Source organism: Spodoptera frugiperda, chromosome 4 (genome assembly GCF_023101765.2).
Source record: "Spodoptera frugiperda isolate SF20-4 chromosome 4, AGI-APGP_CSIRO_Sfru_2.0, whole genome shotgun sequence".
NCBI classification, from domain to species: Eukaryota; Metazoa; Arthropoda; class Insecta; order Lepidoptera; family Noctuidae; genus Spodoptera; species Spodoptera frugiperda.
In genome coordinates this window covers 10,285,725-10,296,494 of record NC_064215.1, presented here as the reverse complement: position 1 = coordinate 10,296,494, position 10,770 = coordinate 10,285,725, and the positions used below count along the sequence as shown (strand labels likewise).

Genomic DNA, 10,770 nt, shown 5'->3' with positions numbered 1-10,770 from the left:
TAAGTATCGGTTTTCCAATTAATGGTACGTATAAACTGGAGTTAGAGGTCAGCTTGTACTAAAATGGTTTATTATCTGTGCAAGTGATCCTTTCCTGGGTCAGTTATATAGGGATTTTCAGTCAGTTGTCAGCAATAGTGGTCAGGAGTTTGTATTCTAGTAAGTTTATGACAGTTTAGCAAACGTAATTCACGTTTAATTTATAATTGGATTGGAGATTGTGGATTTATTATATACTTAACCATTTTATAAAGGATTATAATATGCTACTCGTATATGCATGTAATCAATACATTACCTCACGCCTGTGTCCCATGAGGGTAGAGGGTAGGTAAATAAACGCCAATTGCTACGATCTTACATACGTCTTTCTCTTCATCAGTGTTTTCATGCATGCTCGTTTGTTAAGAATACTATTAATTTGACTCGTCTTTATATATGTATCATCAATATGTATGTATGTATGTACAAACAGTTTTTAGAAATAAGGCAACTGAATATATTAACAAATCTTAAATAAAAATTTTCCCTTGTACAAATTATATATTTATTCTGTGATCCCAAAATTGAACTTTTTGTACCGTATAAGACCTAATACTAGATGAATAAGAAATTCCAAACTGTAATCATATTACTAATATATATTAAATGAGTACATACCCATACCTATATTTGACACGTGGTGTCTACGAAGTTTTTGTGCTCACAGAAGTTCTGAGCAAACTTATTTCCAATATCAATATAACTAGTCAATTTATTTCTAGATTATTAGTTTCTGTATATCAGAATCTAGCCAAACTTATTCTTGATTGATTGGCCAATGTACGCCATATGTCCAACCTTTTTTTTTAGGGGGGAATTTCATCCAATCACTTCTCCCGCCTTGGGCGAGGCGAGACTCTTACTGACTAAAAGCCACCCCGTTCCTACTCCTGTTTCTCGAGCCGAAGACCCGGTAAGCCCAGTAGGTAGTCCGCAGCTCCGGATCATATGTCCAATTTTAAGTTTTTTTTTGTATTTTATCAAAACACTACCATGGCGATCCCAAAACGTATTAAAACTTTTTGCTTCCATCCTTTTCTTTTTGTTGAAAAAGTTTTATTGATTTTTAACGCATGTTTATTCAAGTTGACGGGGTTCAGATTGCTTAGGGGTTAGAAATGGTTTACATTTTCTTTTTTTAGTTTATACCGGGTGGTGTTAGAAACAAAAACTCGAATATGTATTAGTTAGTTTGAGAGTAGCCGTTTATTTATTTATTTTATTTTTAAAAATGTTGCCCCATACTAGAATTTTCTCCTGTGTCGTGGGAGCGTTTACAAACATACAAGTTCACATACACATCATAAGTTAAACAATTAAATAATACTTAACTCGATACGAATTAAACTGCATGTAGTGGTCAAATATACTTTGAGTACTTGCCGTTCGTTGTGTCATAATAAAATGCTGCATATATCCAGTTTATTACTTTAAAACAACGTAATTACTGGCTCGCCGCCTGTTATTCGGTGCAATGGACCGACGAAATGAAATGATACGATTAAATTAAATTACGAAACCGATAATGCAATATTTTGTTGAGTACTTTCAGTACTTATTTAATTTTAATAATTAATTAAATGATATTGAAATGATATTTATAATCTGTCCCTATTTGCCGGTATTGTAAATTAAAAGATAGAGAGCAATAACACACCTTTCATCCCGGGAAGGGGTAGGCAGAGGTGCACATTACGGCATGTAATGTCGCTATACAATGCAGTCACTTAAAAGATATTTACCTAATAACTTTGATTTATTTGTAGACGGTTACAGTCTCGAAAACGACGCGAACGGAAAAGGAAGGAATACCTCCTACAGATTCAATACAAGTGACATAACATGACATTAGAAAACATTTGACTGAAAAGGTGACAATTTAAAATTTTAACAGCCTGTTTTTCAACTATTGTAAATTATTTCGTGACAAAACCTGTCTCCGTAAATTACGAATACGATTACGATTACGAAGAAGATAAAATATTAACGAAACTCAAAATACGATATTGTCATCAAGATATTTTCTTTTCTCTTCCAAAATTTTGTCTCTTCTTTTTTTGGTTTGGTTATAATCACCTAGTTCTGTCTTGTTGTTTATCTTGTTTAATAATATATTATTAAATTATTTTGTTTCCTACCTTTAGGTAGCAACTTAACCTGCCTGACATATCCACGTACCAGATTTACCTCGCACATATATTACAGTGAGCGTTCACAAACATAAATCTCGCGCACACAATGCGCCCAGACACGGAACAACTATTAGTTTCGTCCGGAAATCGACACGTAGTACTGCAGAACTAAACCGCAGCTGTGCAATCAATATGCGGAGAACGAAAAGTAAAAAATGGACTAAAAATATTATACTTTTTTGAAGGATAGTTTAAGGTCACAAAGGTCTTATTGTCCAATACGTCACGTCACGCCTTTTATCCCTTCGGGGATAGGCAGAGATGCACATTACGGCACGTAATGCCGCCATACGATATACTCCCATATTTCACCACTTGGGTAATAAATCCCATGTAATAGGGATTGAGCATATTGCTCCATGCTACTACTGAGAAATTTTCGAAAAACCAAATAAAGTCCAGTAATAATTTGTCCGACCCGGGAATCAAACCAGAGACCACTTGTCCGGTAGTCACACTTGCGACCACTCGTCCAAGAAGGCAGTCAGATAGTCTTTCTTTTAATACCAAACATAAGTCACATCCTAAGAAATCAAAACCCAAATTAATGCAGCCAAACACAACCAGTGACAACTATTACCATCTAACGCTTTCAAGAGGTATACAATTCTAAACATTTGATGCGAGAACAGGGACCAAGTAACGCGATGAGCGGCTTATAGATAATTAAAGATTAGGAGGGGATGAGCTCAATGGACTGGGAGGTAAGATAATGTTCCGATAGCTCTTTGAGCGTGGATGACAGCCAATTAAGTAATGGATTGTTACTAGACGTGTTTGTCGACTGACGATATTGTTTTAGGTATTGTTGATAGCAATTTTAGTACACTGTAAAGACTAATTTAATAAATGGTAAGTTGATGACTCTTTTTTCATTGTCCTAAATGTATCCTGAGTTACATAATAACATATTTTAATGTAACTCCTATTTGGGATGCTTTTCTTATAATCATCATCATCATCATCATCAGCCGGAAGATGTCTACTGTTGAACAAAAGCCTCCCCCTTAGTCCTCCACGTAGAACGAGCCGCCACCTGCACCCACTGGCTCCCCACTTTCTTACAATACCCAGTTCAAATTTGCTGTTGACAATTTTGGAAGTAAAAAATCACAATTACAATTTGAATAATACCAGAAATTCTATTTAAGAACGTATGTCATTACCAGTCATCATTCATCAGTCGCCTACGTGGAAGTCGCCACAGCATCCTGAGTGCTATAGCTGACAGGTACGACTGTCCACTAATGTGGAATTTAGTGCAGCGGACTAAGTCCCTGCTTAGTATTACATATTAGTTAGTATTTTAATTTGTATTCTCCTCCTTATTGTGATTTGTGGACTTATGTTGTCTTTTTAATAAAGTTTATTATTATTATTATTCCTCGAACATTAAGTGTTTCTCCCATCTTAGTGGGGTTCTTAGAAAGCACGGGCCGAAGCCAAGTGCGGTTAATTAAGTATAAGGTTATTTATGAATTTAAAAATTTTCTGGTTAGGCGACAAGTATTTAATATGACTGCCTTTTGAAGAAGAAGGTATGTTGATGGGCTAATATTTAATTCCTTAAGACTATGATGAAGGGTTTTTGGGATTACTCCCGTGGTTGATAAAATGATTGGGACAGTTTTGGTGTGGGTAATCTTCCATTGAGTTTTGATTTCTATTGATAAATCTGTATATTTAGCAATTTTTTCTGAGTGTGTGTTAGTGAGATTATGGGTGTTGCAAATGGCTATATCAATTATGTAAACTAACTTTTTCTGTTTATCGAGCATAGTTATGTCTGGTCTATTGTTGTAGATCGTTTTGTCTGTTATGATGGTCCTGTCCCAATATAATTTAAAATGTTCGTTTTCTAATACTGCTTGTGGTTTGTATTTGTAGTAGGGTACCTTGTCGGAGACTAATTTGGTTTGTATAGCTAGTGACTGGTGAATTATTGCGGCAACTTGATCATGGCGGTGTTTATAGTCAGTCTGGGCTATGGCTCGGCATGCTCCTGTAATGTGCTGTATGGTTTCTGACGCACCATGGCATCGTCTACAGGAGTCGTTGTAATTGGGTCTACGGATTATGTATTTTTGGTAATTGGCTGTGTCAATTACCTGGTCCTGTATGGCAATCATAAATCCCTCCGTTTCAGGGAAGAGTTCGCCTCGCCGCAGCCACGCGTTCGATGCTTTCATATCGACATGAGGTTGCTGCAGGTCGAGGCGATGTCTTCCGTGGAGAGATTTACGTGCCCAGGCTGCTATTTTATCTGATTTGCTAGTTATGTGTTCATTGCGTTGAGGGTCAGTAGAATGTAAATTAAGTGGAGTATATTTTCTATCTATCTGGGAAATTGCTTTATGAAGAGTACTATTTTGAGATTTGTGCATGAAAAAGTTTCTTAAATTAATAATCTGCTGATTGTGTAAATTTTGCACGTCTATGAGACCCCGTCCGCCTTCATCTCTCGGTAATGTAATTCTTTGCACACAAGATCTTGGGTGGTGTTTTCTGTTCTTGGTCAAAGATGTATTTATTAACCGTTGTAACTTGGTAAGATCGGCTTTTGACCAGTTTATGATTCCGAAAGAATAGGTGAGTACGGGGATGGCGAAGGTATTGATGGACTTAATTAAATTACGGGATGTTAGCTGCGATCTTATCAACATGTTTAGCCTATGTTTGTATTTAGCGGTTAATTTATTTTTAGTGTGTTTTTGATCGATTTGGTAAGTTTGTTCGAAGCCTAAATATTTGTACGTACAATCTTGTGTCATTGGTTCTATTGTCATTCCTGAATCTAGTATGTAGGGGTTGGGCTCAATAAGCTGCCCTTTACGAAGGGAAAAGGTTTTACATTTGTCAATGCCAAATGTCATGCATATGTCGTCCGAAAAAGTCTGTGTGAGATCTGCAAGAATGTGGAGTCCAGGTGTACTATTGCTGTAGAGTTTGATGTCGTCCATAAACATTAGGTGAGTTAATTCAAAATCAGGGGAGTCATTACCTTGTATTGTAAGGCCGGCTTTAGAAGAGTTTAAAAGATTGGACAGAGGATTTAATGCAAGGCAGAACCAAAGAGGGCTTAGGGCATCTCCTTGGAAAATTCCTCGTCTAATGGGTATAGGATCGGTCTCTACTAATTTACCTAGTTTTATTTTGGTGTTCCAGTGTTTCATGGACTCTATCAGGAACTGTATGATGGACGGATGGATTTTATAATGTTGTAAAATGTAGACTAGCCAACTGTGTGGGACTGAGTCGAAAGCCTTCTGGTAGTCGACGTACATAGTGCAGATATCATTTTTTAGTTTAACGCTATGTTTCATGGCTACGGAGTCTATTATCAATTGTTCTTTACAGCCCTGGCTGTATTTACGACATCCTTTTTGCTCTTCTGACAGAATGTTATTCTGTGTAATGTGTTTATATATTATTTCTGAGATACAGCCGGTAATTAATTTGTATATGGTTTGAAGACAGGTTATAGGCCTGTATTTAGCTGGATTCATGTGGTCGGAGTCTTTGGGGATCATATAAGTTAAACCTTGTGTAATGAATTCTGGTATTGATTGAGGGTTTTTAATGAAATTATTGATATGATTATAGATTGATGGATGTAAATAAGTAAATTTCTTATAAAAGTAGTTATGAATATTGTCGCTACCAGGGGCCTTCCAGTTATGAGCTTTTGTGATAACGCTGACAAACACTTCTAATGGGATTGTATCTAATAACATATCTGGTAAATTTTCTAGCTTTTGTTTGTCATCGCGAATCCACGCAGCTGCGTGGTTGTGTTCTGATACATGTGACCAAATATTGGACCAGTAAGTGTGAAACTGTTCAGGGTCTGGACTGAGATTATCTGATGTCTGTCGTCGGCTTTGTGTGTTCGTTGTGTCAGTAGCTAAAGTTCTGTAAAACTGCCTTTCACTATTAGTGAACTGGGAATTTTGGTTTTTACGTTGAGTACAATCATAATATCTACGGCGTCGGCTAGTTACAGCTGTGAGTTTTTGTTTTAAACTATCCATGAATTGTTGGTCTGTTGTATTGGGTTCCTCGTAGCTAGAGTGTTTACTGTATTTATGTTTTATTCTTTCGATATGTGTGATTAGGTTTAGATTTCTATTTCCATTAATGTATTGTGTCATTCTGCCTATCTCTTTGCGAATAATGTGTATTTTCCTGTCTAGTCTTTTCAACCAGTTTGGTCTTTTGTCTATTGGTGAGTTTTGTTGTGGTGCTGAGGTAATTGTTGTGTTGTGTTCTTTAATTTTAGACCCGTTGCAGAGAGCGGCTGTGTGAGCAGCACAATATACAAGAGCGTGTGTTTTTATGAAATCATCTTCGACTGACCCATATTTGGGTAAAACTGTGTTATTTAAGTAGGCAATTATATAAGCCAGCTTTTTCGAAGTTTTTTGCTTAGGGATATAAGGTCGTTTTGTTGGATCGGTGTGTAAATATTTATTGTACGTGTCTTCGAAAGTTTTTGTAATTTTTGTGTCAAGGGTCTCGTCAGCAAAAACTGTATTTCTTGTTTCATCCTGCAATATAGCGTTACCTATTTGTGTGTTATCTTGAGTATGCGGAATTGTTTCGTTTAATTCGCTACTAGATTGTTGGTTGTTGGAGTCTATAGTTGTATAGGTTTGTGGTGTAACGTATTGTGTGTTTTCTAGTGTTTGTATGTTCAGATTATCTCTTACTTCTCGTTTAATTTCTTCTAACCTATCGTCTGAAATGAGTCTATTGTTAATAATCACTCTGCGTTGATCGGCAATACGTTGTTCAGAGACATGTGCGATATTAGGGAATTTCTGCGTAATAATAGTGTGTAGTGGTTTGCGGTAGGCGGTTCTATTGGTTTCTAAATGTGTTATTCTAAAATATTCTCTTATAATCGCTTCATTTATATCGTCAGTCCACCTTAAACGAGTATTTGAATTTACGGAGTTATGCGCGTGTGTATCAGCTATAAAAGATTGTGAAAAACCTATTGTATCCTGAGTATTATTAATGTTCTGGAGATCTGAACGGACCTCATTTTTTATAGACTCTAATAAGCTATCCGGAAGTAATTTGTTTCTTAAAATTGCTCGTTTCTGGTCTCCTAGTCTTTGTTTAGAAATTTTGATTTCAGGAAATTTTTCGTTGAATTTGGAATACAGTGGATCTAAATAGCCCCGAACTTTGGTATCTAACTGTGTAACATAAAGGTAGGTGCGCCAGATGAACTCGTTCATTTCTCTTGTCCATCTCAATCGCGCGCGAACTTGGCCAGTGGTGGGTGCAGGGTTGATGGCTTCTGCCTCCTGCACAACATCCACGGTTGCTGAGTTGATAGATATAGGAGAGGGAATAGAGGAAGAGTCAGTATTATAGTTCAAACAAGAGAGGGGAGAAGAAGGAAGTGAAGGAAACAGGGAAGTTGATGAGGATGGTCTGCTGTCGCATTGTTCGGGTGACCCGGTAGGAGCCCGCGGACTCAACTCACTACCACCGATGGTTCGTATGCTGGAACGCCCAGCATCGGCTCCAGGCGTGCCCCGGCGATCGCCCCCGGGAAGCGATCCTATACGTAATTTCTTCTTTGCTCTCGTCTCCATTTCGTCGATGGGTTACTATTGCCACGTTAGCCGCCCAGTAATATAATTTGTGCGTTGCCCGCCCCCCACGTGATCAGGTGTTCGATCGGGACGTGTGGTTAGATTTCAGGGGGCTTATTATTATTATTATTACCACTTCAATAGAAGCTAGGTAGACAAATGTGACTAACCACATACGATATCCAAAATTAATATCCTAAACATCCATCGCTTTGTCCAACTCACACTTGGAACCATGTGCCTCAGTCACACTCCCAAACGAGTGAGACGAACAAAACAGCTTAAAGCCTAACAAAGGTCCTTTCCTCAATTCTAAGGCAAAACTTTGCACATAAATACTTAGTTTCAGTTCACTTCATTTCAATCTGAGGGAAGTTTGGAGCGCTTGGTCTGGCTATGTCAATGAATCCCGTTTGATCGTTGAATCAAGTTATTTGCGTGAGAATTAGCTTCGGTAAACAATTGATTAGAGGTGACGCTTGACCTTAATCATTGTTTGATGGGCTGATGTTTGATTGTTGGCTGTTCTATATTGAATACAATATATAGATTATGTAATCACGTTGGTTATTCGTGGGTTAGTAACTAGTAGTTCTACAGTAGAATATTTTTTACCCGACTGCGCCAGAAGGAGGGTTATGTTTTTCGAGAGTATGTATGTATGTAAGTATGTATGTATGTATGTATGTATAATTGTTTGGCACGCTCTGCAGCCTAAACGGCTTGATGGATTTTGGCTTGAGAGGTGTCGTTAGATTCGTATTTACTGTGAGAGTGACACTGGGTACATCAAAATAATAAAAAAACAAAATGGCGGATTTTTGGCGCCAAATTCGAATATTGCTCACTCTCTAGCCTGAACGACTCGATGGATTTCTGCTTGATAGGGGTCGTTTGATTCGTATTTACTGTGAGAGTGACACTAGATATATCAAAATATAAAAATAATAAAACTAAAATAAAATAAAATAAAAAAGGTAATTTAAAAAACTAAAAAACCCGACTGCGTTTCTTTATAATAAGAAAATGAAAAAACCCTAAAACAAGAAAGTCATCGTAAAATTGAAGCAGTCGGGACCCATTCTAGAAAGCTAGCCGTATGTGCCCTCACTAAGTCCAACTATTCAGTATTTAGAATGGGTCCCGACTGCTTCAATTTTACGATGACTTTCTTGTTTTAGGGTTTTTTCATTTTCTTATTATAAAGAAACGCAGTCGGGTTTTTTAGTTTTTTAAATTACCTTTTTTCTTTATATTGTTTTGTACAAAACTCTAATTTAAAGCTATTTCTGAGTATTTGGGAATCAAAGACCCAGTTGTTTTATTAATAGACCAAACCATCTATATTTTTTTTGAGGCTGGAATATCATCCAATTACGTTTTCCGCCTTGGGTGAGGTGAGAGGAAGTGACTAAAAACCACTCAATTCCTTCTCCTGCTTTGAGCCGGAGTTCCGGTGACCTGTTATGTTGTCCGTAGGCCTGGATTGGGCATCACCCCTATTGGGCCCCATCTGTGGTGGTAAAAACAATACTTAAGAACTGAACTCTAACTACAACACACCACCAAGGGTGGGCACTAGCTTCCTTACAATTTTCATAGAATTAACTGTGATTCCCTAATTTGCCCGCTGAATGTTGAATAGTTAACTCCCTCTTAAGATGGCAGACGTACGATAGTAGACGTATTCCAGCTGATGATATTAAGATAAGATGAGTAGGGGATATACAGGACCCAAAAATCACTAGACCACACCCATACACAAATAAATACCTCCACCAGAAAACACATTAGTTTGCTAATGTGTTACCAACCCATACATAAGTTTCTTCACGAAAATGCTATCTCCAATACCAAAAGCAGGTTCATCTAGTACCAAAACTGCAAACTCCTTTCAATAAGACCGTACCGAATACTATCATGTAGCAACATGTTTACAAGACGTGCTCCACAGTATTACTTGTGAAACTTTGACTTGTATTAAGAAGCAACGAGTATTTTCTGATTACCTTGCAAACTTCCGATTTAAAACGGAGAACAAACTTTGCATGTGTAGATCAGCATATCAAGGTACCCTCAACATGTCCTTCTGCAAGAGATTTGGGACTTTATCTCTTTATATTAAAGTTGAATTTCTATTGTAATACGTTGGGGTAGTTTGATGTGCCAGTGTTGTCTGTACTAAACTTCCCGTGCCTAGTTTTAAAGATGTAATGTTACGAGTACCGGTGATTCTGACTACATAGAATACATAAGAAGAATTTTGAACGAGAACTCAATACTTTTTGTTTTAACCTTGAACTTAATTCGCTTGTTTTGCTGCGAAAGGTTAAGCAAGATTGCTCGTAAGTATATACAATTATATTCACCTATTATGTAGAAGATAGAATAATATTATGCTTAGCTAAAGTACAAAGTTAATATTTGTATCTGAATGAACTGAGAGATAGATGAATGAATTTGAATTAAATTTAATGAATGATAATATCATTGGTTTGTATAATTCAGGTTTGTGCTTCTAGGTACAATCTTAAAGCTTACTTTATCCACCTGGAGCTGCAGACTGCCTAGCGATGAACCGGGGTTCCGACTCGGAAAGCAGGAGTAGAAACGGGTGGTTTTTAGTCAGTAAAGTTCTCTAAATAACGTATGCGAGACGAAAATGTCGAAAATTCGCATCCGACAGAAGGAGGTGTATAAGACGTTGCGTAATCTCGACGTGAACAAGGCCAGTGGCCCCGACGGAATCCCGGCCGTGGTTTTAAAAACCTGTGCGCCTGAGTTGTCTCCAATCCTGACACGCCTGTTTCGACTTTCCTTGGAGACTGGTCAAGTGCCGGTTGCATGGAAGCTGGCCAACGTGCAGCCTGTGCCCAAAAAGGTAGTCGTGCCGACCCTAACAATTACCGACCAATCTCAGTCAGAAC

General features: G+C 37.6%; 1 protein-coding gene across 1 annotated transcript; it reads right to left on the bottom strand.

The window, feature by feature from the left end:
- Nucleotides 1-3,396: 3,396 nt before the first annotated feature.
- On the bottom strand, nt 3,397-7,843 carry LOC126910674 (uncharacterized). The gene is made up of 2 exons (XM_050693557.1): nt 3,993-7,843; nt 3,397-3,511 (listed from the first exon to the last, which is right to left on the bottom strand). Exons 1-2 carry the CDS (start codon nt 7,841-7,843, stop codon nt 3,397-3,399), a joined length of 3,966 nt encoding a protein of 1,321 aa, XP_050549514.1.
- Between the last annotated feature and the right edge of the window lie 2,927 nt (nt 7,844-10,770).

What these genes read in the sequence shown, in the direction of transcription:
- LOC126910674 (XM_050693557.1), bottom strand. Translation starts at nt 7,843, where the DNA reads ATGGAGACGAGAGCAAAGAAGAAATTACGTATAGGATCGCTTCCCGGG. An exon ending in ATGCTCGATAAACAGAAAAA is followed by an intron (nt 3,512 to 3,992) that starts GTTAGTTTACAT and finishes AATACTAAGCAG; the next exon opens with GGACTTAGTCCGCTGCACTA.